We start from the raw sequence: 13097 nt of genomic DNA on the forward strand, positions 1-13097 counted from the left end.
GAGACAGAGATAGATGATCCCTTCCTGTCCGTCAGGTCACAGCTAGTGATCTACTTTTTGTGTGCTCCTGCAGTCAGACACTGACCAATACTGACTTGCAGTTACAAAAACACTCGAGTGCAGCTTTAATTGACAGTGGCCTGGAAATGTTTCTCTTAGCTTATCTTTGAGAGAACTTAAAACATGTTCAACCAACCTTACAAATGGCCTATCAGCAGAGTTGTGTTAATACGTTTCTTATATATTCTTAGGTTTAAGCCAACTGTTGAGCACACTGATGGAATAAATGACTTCAGACGCCTTTATCCTCGCCAGTAAAGCCATGCAAAGATCTGCTTTGTGTCAGGAAGCATCAGGGATTATGGGAACTGTGGTTTACATTTTGAGAAACACTGGCTTTACATAGAAGGCCTCATTCGGTTGAGGCCAGAAATTAACCTGGAATATCTTTTGTGGTGATGTAACTTGGTGCAATGTTAAACCTTTTAAAGGACTAGTTTGCTATTTTGAGATATATGCCAATTTGCTTTCTAGTGGAGGGTTAATGAGAACATCACCATTAGCTTAGCATAAAGATAACAAAGGGAAACAGCTAGCCTTGTTCTGTACAAATGTAACAATATCCACCAGTAGGTTTTAAGCTCACTTATTAACATTGTATCTTGTTTTTTAATCCATCCTTGAGTGTAAAATAAACCAATTTGCTAAGAAGTAGTCCCGCACAGAACCACTTGCAAAACAGCAGACCATTCTTATGCTGGAAGTGCAAATAGTAGTTCACACTGTGGAGGATTCTTCATTGACTTCCACTAAATTGGTTGACGTTGGCTGACGCTGTGTGTACATACAGTATATATATGACATATTAATTCATATCAACGTGTTGTTGTCCCCCCAGGCTCAGCAGAGGAAGGGCGTGATCGTTGCCACTGACTGTAACTTCTCCATGGCCGTGGCCCACCATGCAGTAGAGCTGAACATCCCGGTGTTTGTCATCATGCCGTCATGCTGCTCCTCGCCTCGCCTCCGGATCTACAGAGACTACGGAGCCATGGTTATCTCCTACGGCAGCACCGGCCACGACTCCCAGAACCACGCCCGCCATCTGGCCTCAGAGAACGGATACCTCTACCTGGAAGAGTCAGTGTTAACATTCTCAACTAGTACTTTTTATACCCAGTAGTTGTGGTCTTTAATTTACCAGGCACACATTTTGGGAAAGCACTGATGTAACTAATAACGTTAAGGAGGAACTCCGTTCCCAAATTCTCTACGCACTAGATACTTTCACAGTATTCATACACGTTCCCTATAGTCAAACAAGACTTTCTACAATATGGGATCTTTAAGGGGAAAAACTCCAAGAACACTTGCAATATTTTTCCTATTCGCCAAACGCTGCTACTACACTTTCGTGTCAGTCCGTGAAGTGATCAAATAATGACCTCTACTGACTTTCATTGTGAAAATAAATATTTTGAAGGTAAATCAGCTTGCCAGGACGAACGCTTATTTAAATCAATAGGGCCAGTTCTCTTTATATATCAGTGTGACAAACTCTTTTTGACAGTTTTTTGACTGTACAAAAGTTGCCTTCAGATTTCTGACAGCTTTGTATGCCACAAGAACGTTATGTAAACTAACATTCTGTACGTCATACAATATAGTCAGTAAAAAAAAGTATTTTGGTGTGGAGTTAGAAAGAAGTTTATCAGACCTCTGTAATCTATATTAGACAGTACTTGCAAAAAACTTCAACTGATGGTTTAGTTGCCCCATGGGTAATGTAGGCTTATGGAGGTCGGTTTGGCGTGGTTTTACAAAGGACATCTACGATATGAGGTCTGCGGATCATCAGGACACACACCTTCACCTGTTACACTTTTTTTTCTGACTCTGCCTTCTGATTTACAGAGAGGAAAATGAATCATACCTGGCAGGACTGGGCACTGTTGGCATGGAGATCTACGAGCAAGTGTCTAAACTGGACGCAGTGGTTATTCCGGCAGCTGGACAGTACGGGCTACTGGCTGCTACAGCTGCAGCCATCAAACACCTCAACTCCAGAATTCTTGTCATAGTAAGTACACGCTCAAATTAGGTTGTTTAATGATCTGCATAATTGTCTACCTACTGTAATGTTTAAGTATATAATATAATTAAGTATATAATGGGTTGATCTGTAGCCCAATCTAACACCAGCACATTTCCCATAATTCTTTCTTCTGATTACAAATAAGTACAACTCCCTGGTGTTAATCCAAGTGTGTGTTGCCGATGTTGAAAGGTATCTGGTTATGGTATTCAATTTCCAAACTCCAATGTGTTTGGTTTACGTCTTGTTTATACATGTGGTAATATGGTGAAAATACATTGGCTTTCTCCAACAGGGAATTGAACCAGAAGGCTTCCCTCTGCTGCAACAATCTCTGAAAAGTAACGGCCCAATCAAAAACATGAACAGCAACCCCAATAAGAAACTCTATGGAGGTAAACTCATTTAAACATTTAATAGTCAGGTCTTTTTCAAGTCTATTAAAGAACTGTTACATGCATGTTCAACAAACTTCATAATTATCTTCACATTTTTCTGAGAGAAGCTTATGGCTTTTTTATTTCTCTATTGCAGATCTAATGGAGCATTCCCTGGGTGATAACACCTTCCAGCTGGCAAAGAAACTAGTGGATAAAGTCGTCTCTGTCAGGTACTGCACATTTACACTTTCACGCTTCATCTGAAAACATTTTCAATGAGATATTGGATGCCCAGTGTGTGAAAACTCATTTCATATTCTGAATATAGTTCACTGTAAAACCCCATTTGAAATTATTACTGCTCTGAAATGTAGAATTCCAGGTATTTTGATGCAGATATTGAATATTTTAGAAAATACTCAATGTTATAATCTTTTTATATCAAACCCTAATTTGAAAACGTATAGACCGGGAATTCTAACCGTGTTTTCCAATTGAGGACTTATATTTCTTATGGCTGCTGTAACTTATTTGTCTTTATTTGCCTCTGCCTCAGTGAGGAGGATTCTCTGGTGGCGATGCTGCGGTTTCAGGAGTTTGAACGCTCCACTGTGGACACAGAGGGAGCCATGGGACTGGCAGCCATCTTGGCTGGAAAACTACCAGAGCTGAAAGGCAAAAGGTGTGTCAAACTTGTTAATATTATTGAACCTTACAATGCCCAATTGGCAAATTATCTGAAGAAAGTGTACCACAGCAGTTATATTAATGTTATAGCAGATACACTCTTCAACTAAGAAAAAAACACAAGTGGTTATTTTAACGTTTGGCTGCAGATAAAACAAGACTTGTGTGTGTGTGTGTGTATGTATATATGTTTATGTGTGTGTGTGTGTGTGTGTGTGTGTGTGTGTGTGTGTGTGTGTGTGTGTGTGTGTGTGTGTGTGTGTGTGTGTGTGTGTGTGTCCTCTGTAGGGTTGCTGTAGTGGTGACCAGTGCTAACATGGAGCTGGAGCTGATGAGGCAGTGTGTGGACCGGGCCCTGGTGCTGGATGATCGGGTCAGTAAGTTCTCCGTGCAGCTGGGGGAATATCCAGGAGACATGGCTAAGCTGCTGGACGTCTTGTCCAGAGAGGAAGTCAGGTAGGGGCAACCCCTGTTCATTTTAAAGATCTGTTGATCAATCTCTCGCTTCACGCTGAGGTCTAGTTTATGTATAATATCTCTTGATGTCACCTTTTATTCCTTAATATCTTCGTCTATTTCCTCTAAGGTTGTTGGATGTCTGCCAACGGAGACAAAGTGACAAGTCAGACCTCTTCAAGGCAAAGGTATGCGACATATCTGTCCTCTACACATCATAATTTGTTGTCCTCGTCTTCAATTTGCACATTTTCTTTTCTTGCATTGCCATGAAACTCATGGCTTTGAGTTAATGGGACCGATTAGTGTAACTAAAAATACAATTTAAGATAAATATAGAGGTATCAGTGCACTTTTTTCTAGTTTGTTTATCCCGTAAGAACATATGCTTACTGCAAGGCACAGCCAATAAAAAAACAAAATTTCACTTTTTTTGTCAGGAATAAAGTGTATTGTAACTTGTGTTATGAACGATCTATGAACTAACACCTACACAAAAAGCTTCAGAATATAGATAGGGATGAAACTGCAAAATATGGTGTATGTAAGTGCTACTGAAGTGGAGATTTCTGGCTCAGTATGAGGAAATAATTACTTGAATACATTTTTCAACAGGTGAATAGGGTAAAATATAGAACCAGTACACATTACCATGGACCTTCCCTAAATTGATTGCTCGCATTAAGATTATGTATGTTTTAAAGGTTTTCAAGTTATGTTTAAATATGAAAATAAATGATGACACAGCCTGACAAACACACTTTTGAAACAGCCGTGTCAAAAGGTGAAGGTGTTGCATAATTCACTCCCTGACCTAATTCTAGGGTGTGTGATGTTAGAGGGCTAACTGTATGTGGATGTGTGTGTGTTGGCAGGTGGAGTGTGTGGTGGAAACCAGGGATAAAACACAAAGCATTCAGCTACGCAAGGTCCTGAGTGAGCGCTACCCCTCTATATGCTGGCTGGATCGGTGATCACAACATGAACACGAAGACTAGAGCACGGAAAAATAACATTACATGAATCATGAATATAATGTGAGCTGCCGTGCAAACACACCCTGCTACATACACTACTACAATATATGAACTCTGTTATAGGAATACCATTAAGACAGTGGCTGTTAAGCAAACCTAAGTGTATAAAGAAAAGCCTTGAGATTGTGTAGAGAATACTATTCATGTAACTTCTATTACTTATGCTGCTATCGTTCTTTAATTATGCCCCTGTGTAATTATGGTAAAGTGCATAGGCTGTATCCAGAAGATGAATGTATAGTTCACAGAGCATTATTCAAGCACTGAATATTTACTCATTTAGTGCCCTCTACGTAAAGTAAGTAGGCCTACACACTATGCAACTTCCTAAACCATCTGCATCAAATGTGTATTTTATTTTCAATCCATATTGTATTTTTGTATATATTTCTGTATTTATTCTGCCTACGATGGTAGAGTAAAATTGTAAAAAGTGTTCTGGAAATAAACATTGACTGTCTATGACTTGTTTTTGTGGTTTTCTGATGTTGTGAAACAAATATATAATTTAAAAATATTAAGCCTTTTCTTGATGGCAAGTGTAAACTCTCAAGAAAAAAAATGAAGCATGATGGGAAAGTGAAATGTTTCTTTACTGCCAACTCCTGATAATAGCAGAGGATTGCTGCAGTGGAGGCTGGGCTATTTAAGACGGGCTAATGCTCTTATGCTCATAAGCAGAGGACATTGTGCAACTGCTTTGTGCAACGTCATACTTGTAGACCTGCAGAATATCTGTTTGTTGGTTGCTTGAAACACAACTTCAAATGAAAGCTTATGTTGCCTAATTTTTTCATATCTCAATATATCAAATTAAAAGTATGCTTTTGTTGAATTGTGTACTTACATTATCCCAAATGTCTCCAACACTTACGAGCATCCTTTATTTCAGTGAAGTTTATTGGTCGGTTTCATTCACAGTGGTTGTCTGCCAGAAGCTTTTATGAATGTAACTTTTATCGGTTTGTAATCTTTGTTCGAATGACCATTGGTTTTAGATCTTGCTGATTTAAAATGATATTTCAGCCAAATTCAGGAATTTAGTCTTCTGTTAAACACTCCATCCTTTGGTGTTTTCTCCCCCTATTCTTTGCCCCCTTAGCGTGCTTCTGATTGGCCCTCGGCTCCATCTTTGCTCAGGTGTTTCAGATCTGCCCTCACACATATTATATAAGGAAGGCTGGAGGAGAAGTAGCTCTTGTATTGTTTTCCTGCCAGACACTGCAGAGCTCTGTCGTCCTTAAATTAGGGTTTTACTAAATGTTTTCCCTTATTTATTTTGAAGATGGAGGATCTCGAGACCCAGTTTTCGCAGCTTTATTTCTTAGTTTAGTTGGTCTCAAATACTATCGCATGAAACTGGTCTCTTTGGCGCCTCAAATACTGTATATGTTGCTGGTCACAAACTAAGCCACAAAGGTTATGTGATGCCAGGTGGCTGTAACACATTGGACATCAAGCAGCGTCAGTTAGCTTGCAGCCTCACCAACCTATGTCTGCATTGAAAAAACTAATATTTTGACATTGACATTGCTTTATTCTATACATTTTTTTTTTTTTTTTGTATTTTAATTAATTTTGATTTGACCTCTATGGATGATTCAGACTCCTATAAAAGTTCCTGAACATTGAACAATGAAGAAATCCTGACTGGGAGAAGCTGACTGCAATGACAGAAATGTTGGTCAAGAACATAGCTCCTTAGCAACTACCTGAAAACTCAAACTGTCTTGTCTTTGTTTTTGGATTTAAAGACCTCTAGTGTCAGAGAACTACATAATGTGCTTTCTAAATTTCCTGAGGAAGAGCTGGGCAATAGAGGACCCTGGATAAATAGGGATAAGGACATACAGTATAGGAAATGTAGCAACACGCTAACATCTAGCTTGTTCCTGCTGGTCCAACAACCAACAAATTATTATTAAGGTAGGCACACAACCTTATTATTACATGCATACTTTAAAATGTTCTCTTAACATTATACTTAAAGCCACCATCAGTTCAAAGTTTTAGTTTTTTAACAACATACCCCACCCATTAGCCTCAGCTATACTCTTTGTGAATTGGAAATTAGCGAATGTTCGCATGCCAACACGTAGGATAAAACAATCAATCTTACTCATTATTTCCCCCTAATCTCGGGTCCTTCTGTGCCTTACTATGGCTTCACAGGTCCACTGTAAAATCTTAATGTTGTATTAACTGGTTTAGAGGGAATTCTTAAGTAAACTGTAATAAACTAAAGGATTAAGTCAGAGCATTTCAAGAAAAATAAATAATTCAGCGAAACACATTTCCTGCAGTTTGTAATTAACTCTTTATTTTTCAATGTTAACATTAAGAAATTCCAGTCTTCAGTTTAAAAAGTTGAACACAAAGCACTTCAGTAAATTAAAAGGCAAATTCAAACAGCAACTCTCTTTATTTTTATCCCGGAGAAGAGGAAGATTACAGCAGCTGAGAACATATCCCAAGTACCATTGAATAGTGAGAGCACAACATAATATCATTAGAGATAACCCTTGTATTGCACTAACATTTTCAGCCCGGGATCATCAAGAGAACTCTGATGCTATATAATATAAAAACAATGTTAATATTATTATCCAGTAAAAACTTCCCTGGTTTATTAATAGAAAATCCATGGAATGAAATTGTGTCCATCATATGAACACATTAAGTTATATGAACTAAGATGGAACATTCTAGTGTTTCTATAAAGCTATGTTTTGACTTCAATACTTTTAAGAAAAAAGAGACAGGAAAGGCTGATGTGTCTTCCACTTGCCCCTCAGCAGGATTTCATATCAGAGAGAAATACAGAGGAGGAAGAAGAGGAGGCACAAATTGATTTTCTTCTTTCAGCTTATGTAGTGTTGTTCTTCTGGCTTCATCTTGCAGGACTCAGTGCTGTTTGGGGCGCTCTGGGTCATATTTGACCAGCAGGCCGAGGGAGGCGAAGCCAAACAGGAAGGTCTGGATGAACCAAAGGCAGCGAGAGGTTAGGTTGGTGATGCCTTTCTCACTGCAGGGGAAAAGAGAATATAGAATGAACAACAAAGTTAAGTTAGAAGCAGCTGTATAAAACCCCAATCCTTATAGAATTTGAAAGGGAGGGGTAAACACTGGTCCTTTTTTAAATATACTTTAAACTACATTTAGATTCAGGGTAGGAATTACCTTCAAAAAGTTACCACCTCTGCTTCCACAGCTAACAAACACAGAGGTAACTGAGCTAACAGGGTTAACAGTGCTAGCAATGCTAATAACAGCAACAGTGCTGACAGAGCTTACTGTGTTAGCCTGGGTGTTAACTAGGGCTGTTTTAGACTAAAGTATGCTTAGCTTGACTTACTGTACACTTTAATTGACACATCTGTTTCTCTACAAAGAAGTAGGAAAAAGCACCACTTCAAACCTTATGTTTACCAGAAATGTGCTCATCAGTTTCTTTGGAATAACCAATAAAAGCATTAAAAAACACTAATCAACTAAAGAGATCTTATTCGATAGGACCCAAAAGAACAATTAATGAACTAGCTTCTGGGGCAGCCAGAGATGTCAGGACTTGTCCCATCATCTGATGTTTGTCAAAGCCCATGTCACACTGTCCCGAAATTGACACCCGATGGACACACGATAAAGGAAGTGTTCAAATTCTGCTCTGATTGTAACAACATCGGGCCATTCGTGAGGGCATCTTAAGCCATCATATGACCGCCGGTGGAGTTTCTCAGGCTCCGGCAGCAACTTTGTGAGCGGCAACTTCGTAAGGCACTCGTGAGGGCATCTTGTCAAATCTTGAGGGCATCTTGTTATCATCGGTGCCATATCACCGATGAGAACAAGATGCCCTCACGATGGCCTTACGAAGGGCAAGATTGACACACAAATTCAACACAAAAATGAACCTTCGCAAGGTCCTTCTGCAATTTTTTTGGCCTGCCAAAGATTTTGCCACCGCTCATGAAGTTGCTGCCGGAGCCTGAGAAACTCCACCGGCGGTCATACGATGGCTTAAGGTGCCCTCAAGAATGTCCCGATGTTACGATCAGAGCTGAATTTGAACATTTCCTTTATCGTGTGTCCATCGGGTTGTTTTATTGCACAACAAAATCTAAACAATGTAAACATATTATGTAAATAACCCAATTTGTGTTCTGTGAAACTGAAAAGGATATAATATATTATTTTGAAGGCGAGTTGACAGGAAGTTGTTGTTGCTATGGAAACAACATTACGGAGAAAACTTAATATCTTCTACATATAAAGAAGGATAAAGTAAAGAACAGTCTGAAGCTATCAGTACAGTATCATAGTACTTTAACATAATTGTTTTTGTTACTTTCGTTGCAGTTGTATGTCTTAAATGTAATAATATTAATAATAATAATAATAATAATAACTTGAATTTATATAGCGCCTTTCATAACCTCAAGGTCGCTTTACAAAGTAATGTAAATGTTGCCTTTGTGTGTGGTTCGGGGCCATCTCCGTGCGAAATTCACAATTCCATATTCGTGTGTCCATCGGGTGTCAATTTCGGGACAGTGTGACGCCAGCCTTAACAAGTGAATTCATTGAGTGTATATTCTTAAATTATTTATCTGGATGGTGTTTTATATAGAAAGAGAAGAATACAAAATATATGTATTGAAATTATAAGAGATCATGAATTAGATGTTATAAAAATGTTGTTTTAAATGTTCTAAGGATCAATATCTGTACACAACGATATCTGACGGAGTACTGGCCATGTATGGTTTTATAAAAAGAACCCAGGTAGAAAAAAAAGCGAAAACAGATGGTAATAAGTCAACACACATATCAGATAGTTATTTTGACCTATACTGAAAAAATGTTCAGTTTACTAAAAATAAACTAGAAAAAGTTAGAAAAAATGTTATGCCCTAACCATAAAGAAAAAATCAGGATAAATCATGGAATGATATATAAAGTTAATGGAGAGACCTTTATGAAGCTTGGTACAATTATTATGATCCCCATATACTTCACAGTTTTGTAACAAATAGAAAGTCTTTCCTAATTTAATTTGTGTCAAATAAAAGGCCTCAGAAAAACGAGGAAAAACGAGGGCATCCAAATACTTTTCTGGAAAGCTTCAGTCATTTTTAACTCCACGTTCTAACACAATATAGGATCAAAATTGGACACAAAGAAGTGCTTATTTATTTTTTACAGAAATGTCACTAAAGAATAATATCGCTAGTGCCTGAAGCACAAACTAAAGCGTGTGAGAGAAGGCAGCTTTTGGACTTCTATTTATACTCAAGTATGATGCGTTTGAGTTTTAAAGGCTGTTGCCTAATTTCATTGGCAAAAATGTGACTACATCACCATCCAGTGGACGATCAGGTTCTTGTCATTCTTACCGGCACATCCTCATTGCAATATAGGCCTCAAACAAATGGATAGCCCAGGCAGCCCACCATCTGTAACAGACAAATGTGTGTTATAGTCCTCAGATTTTATATTACACGCTTTCTATTTTTGCGCTTTTTCTGGGTACAGCATTACAGACGCCCCTTTTAAAGTCATACAGTCTGAGAACATGGTGAAACTGCACATAATGTTTTGTTTGTCTTCATGTAAAGTTAGGTAACACCCAGCAATGAGTCCTGGGGTCACATGACTCCCTAAAAACAGATTACATTACTTATTTCACAAATGTCAAAACACCAAGTAATGGATGGTCCACTCAGCATTAACGTCTGTCTTTACTGTCACATGACACAGATGACAACAAAACATTATGTGTTGATTGCTGTCTTAATTCTCTACTGTTGCTACGGCAGTCATGTGACTTAAGCGACTAATTAGCAGAGTGCTTTAGCAGTGGAAGTGTGTGTAACGACCTGTGAATTGGAGAACCATTAAGGCTGTAGGTGATTAAAAACTGTATTCAAGTCTTGTGAGTATACTTTGCACATTATCTGATTGTCTTTATTCTAATAAGGCAAAATCTCGTTCTTTTAAGCAAGTGAGAACTGTCAAAACATTTGTATTCTAAGGCAGATTTTAAAAATAATAACTCATGATAGCAGTGTTTGCTTCTTATCACTTACCCTTTGTACATAATGCTAGCATAGTTATCCACGAGATGAGTGCAGAAGCTGCCAAATGGACCAAGGTGCTCGAATGGGATTTTTTCAGGAGCAAACACAATGCACTGCAAAACAAAGAAAGAGTCATTTGACATTAAACAATAAAAACAATACTCATATGCTGTGTATCTTAAGAGATACTGCTACAAATGGTTTTCTATAAAAGAGGAACATTCCAATAAAAAAAGAAACGGTGCAGTTTCTTTTAGATGAACTGCAGTTTGTGGCACTTCCTTATTGGCCTCCCGGCTCTGCCCCAGAGTTTGCCGCTTGGTTAAAACAAACTATCATCTGTCTGTTCTTACAGTGTTTCAATTACACAGTGGCATTTATGAAGTGTATGATATTAGAGTTTCCCAGACAGCACTATTGGCTCTTTTTGCTGCAGTGAGGGTCATGACTGTATCACAAGGGGGAGCCTTGTTAAGAGATATGCCACTAAAATTCAATGTGACAGTTCTGCACGATGATGGGTTGGTATTTCATTTTTTTTCATGTGAAACGGTACAGGATATTTTCTAGGCTCTACTGTAGGTCAGACTAAATGTGATCTATGTTACTTTCAGAATCAGTGTTTTTTCCCCACCTTTACACACATTCTGCTTACAACCAGTTCACCTGATAACAGATAGAAGTTACATTCTAATCAATTGCTTTCTGACACTGCATCCCATTTATTTCCAACATTTTTGATCAGATATTTGTTTCGTAAGTAGAAATGACTAAGCATAAAATAAAAAAATAGAAAAATAGAACAAAGATTGTACACTTTATACACACTACAAATCCCAGTGAAATCGACATGATGTAATATAGTGTTGTGCCATTGTGCTATTGTCCTCCTCAGTGCACCTGTGACATGTCAGGTATGTGTCAATATGGACCATGACTGCTCTATGGAAAAGACAATAGTATATTGTTTAAAGGGCCCCTCAACCCAGAGAATGCAGGTCATTTATGGTTTGGATGTCATACACATCTAAAGGCAGAAACACAATTTTTCATACGAAATAACTTAACCTTTCTTAATTTACCTAACATGAACAGTTGTCATTTTCTTACTACATTAAGGTCTCTCTTAACCTTACTTTGTAGCCTACGTGGCAAGTGGTAGTATAAATAAACCTTTTTGAGATCATGCGACATGCTCCAAATCCCTTGTAAAACTTTGGTTACATGTTGGTGCATTTTACTTGTTTGTCCAGTACACTGGATAGCAACTTTTTAAAACAATTTACATTTTACGAAAAGACAGTCCATTGATCAATTCGGCATATATTTGAGTGACCAAGCACTACTACATTACAACGAAATCCTCAATATCTGTCGACTAGTTAGCTTTACTTCGAGTTTAGCATCCATGTAAGCATTTGGCAGAATGCCAAGTTAAATTAAACTAACACATTTTGAATGGAGTTGGCACGTTATTGTTTGCTTTTCAAATGCAATGGGCGGTACCAGGACAAGCATTAGCAAAAGTAAGGGTTAACACTGGACTACTTACGAACATGTCCAGTGGACTTTGGACAGAAGTTAGTTTAACTTATAGCCTACTCTTACTTAGGAATTAATGATCCCGATAAGATTAGATATCATTTAAACACTGACTTGGCAATGACCTCGAAGGCTACTTTACCAACTAAAAACATTTCCATACAAACTCAAGCAAAACATCGATACAGAATTAAGGATAATGAAGAAACAGCAACATAAAAATAGCGTTTTATATTTTGAGAGAAAATAAAACCCGGAGGACATTTAATGCAACACAGCAGGGTGGCATCGCAAGCAAGGAGAAGTTATGTGTAACACTGTTCTATATTCTATCTTACTTCTATTATGGATAAAAGCACAACGAACTTACAGTAAAATATCCCATGCCGAGTGTCACGGCGACGAGCCAGAACAGGCTGGTTCTTTTAAAGTAATCGCATCTATCACTTTTCGCCATAGCTGCTGCTGCTGGTGTTCGCTGGTCCCGCTGTCAAATACGACCGTGTAGTAACAGCTGAGATGAGAAGTGACGGGAGGAAGGGAGGGTGATACCGTTTTCATATTCATGCATAATGGGAGGACTATTACATAAGTGGACAAAGCTATTGAAAAAAACAAAAAACATAATTGTTTTATATGTCAAGTGTTCTCACTATATATTTGTCTTTTTGCTATTTATACTTATTATAATAACCTGTAACAAAATACAGATTAATAACAACGTTTTACTGCTTTGTTGCCACCTAATGGATACATTTTATTTATCATGTATCTATATTTATAAATGGGTCCTGGTGAGACGAGATGGGAATAAACAATAAAT

The 13097-nt window shown here is 38.0% G+C and overlaps 2 protein-coding genes across 4 annotated transcripts in view; one reads left to right on the forward strand and one right to left on the reverse strand.

The window, feature by feature from the left end:
- The window catches only part of LOC307043992 (L-threonine ammonia-lyase), a 51208-nt gene extending 46088 nt beyond the window's left edge, over nucleotides 1–5120 (forward strand). For all 3 annotated transcript variants that reach the window (XM_079688977.1, XM_079688978.1, XM_079688976.1), the window contains 8 exons: nucleotides 899–1140; nucleotides 1915–2080; nucleotides 2391–2490; nucleotides 2630–2705; nucleotides 3032–3157; nucleotides 3451–3618; nucleotides 3749–3806; nucleotides 4494–5120. In XM_079688977.1, the coding sequence (XP_079545103.1) occupies nucleotides 899–1140; nucleotides 1915–2080; nucleotides 2391–2490; nucleotides 2630–2705; nucleotides 3032–3157; nucleotides 3451–3618; nucleotides 3749–3806; nucleotides 4494–4592 (1035 nt within the window). In that variant the 3' untranslated portion in view covers nucleotides 4593–5120. The remainder of the gene's footprint in view (nucleotides 1–898; nucleotides 1141–1914; nucleotides 2081–2390; nucleotides 2491–2629; nucleotides 2706–3031; nucleotides 3158–3450; nucleotides 3619–3748; nucleotides 3807–4493) is intronic.
- A 1828-nt stretch (nucleotides 5121–6948) lies between these two features.
- tmem254 (transmembrane protein 254) lies at nucleotides 6949–12803 on the reverse strand. The gene is made up of 4 exons (XM_079690721.1): nucleotides 12645–12803; nucleotides 10742–10845; nucleotides 10049–10108; nucleotides 6949–7680 (listed from the first exon to the last, which is right to left on the reverse strand). Exons 1-4 carry the CDS (start codon nucleotides 12729–12731, stop codon nucleotides 7560–7562), a joined length of 372 nt encoding a protein of 123 aa, XP_079546847.1. The 5' UTR covers nucleotides 12732–12803; the 3' UTR covers nucleotides 6949–7559.
- Between the last annotated feature and the right edge of the window lie 294 nt (nucleotides 12804–13097).

The sequence above is a fragment of the Notothenia rossii genome, assembly GCF_949606895.1.
Source record: "Notothenia rossii genome assembly, chromosome: 6".
Lineage (NCBI taxonomy): Eukaryota > Metazoa > Chordata > Actinopteri > Perciformes > Nototheniidae > Notothenia > Notothenia rossii.

Coding starts and splice junctions, on each gene's coding strand:
- tmem254 (XM_079690721.1), bottom strand. CDS start 12,731: ATGGCGAAAAGTGATAGATGCGATTACTTTAAAAGAACCAGCCTGTTC. Junction 10,846..12,644: donor TCGGCATGGGATATTTTACT/GTAAGTTCGTTG, acceptor TTTGTTTTGCAG/TGCATTGTGTTTGCTCCTGA. Junction 10,109..10,741: donor GCTAGCATTATGTACAAAGG/GTAAGTGATAAG, acceptor TGTCTGTTACAG/ATGGTGGGCTGCCTGGGCTA.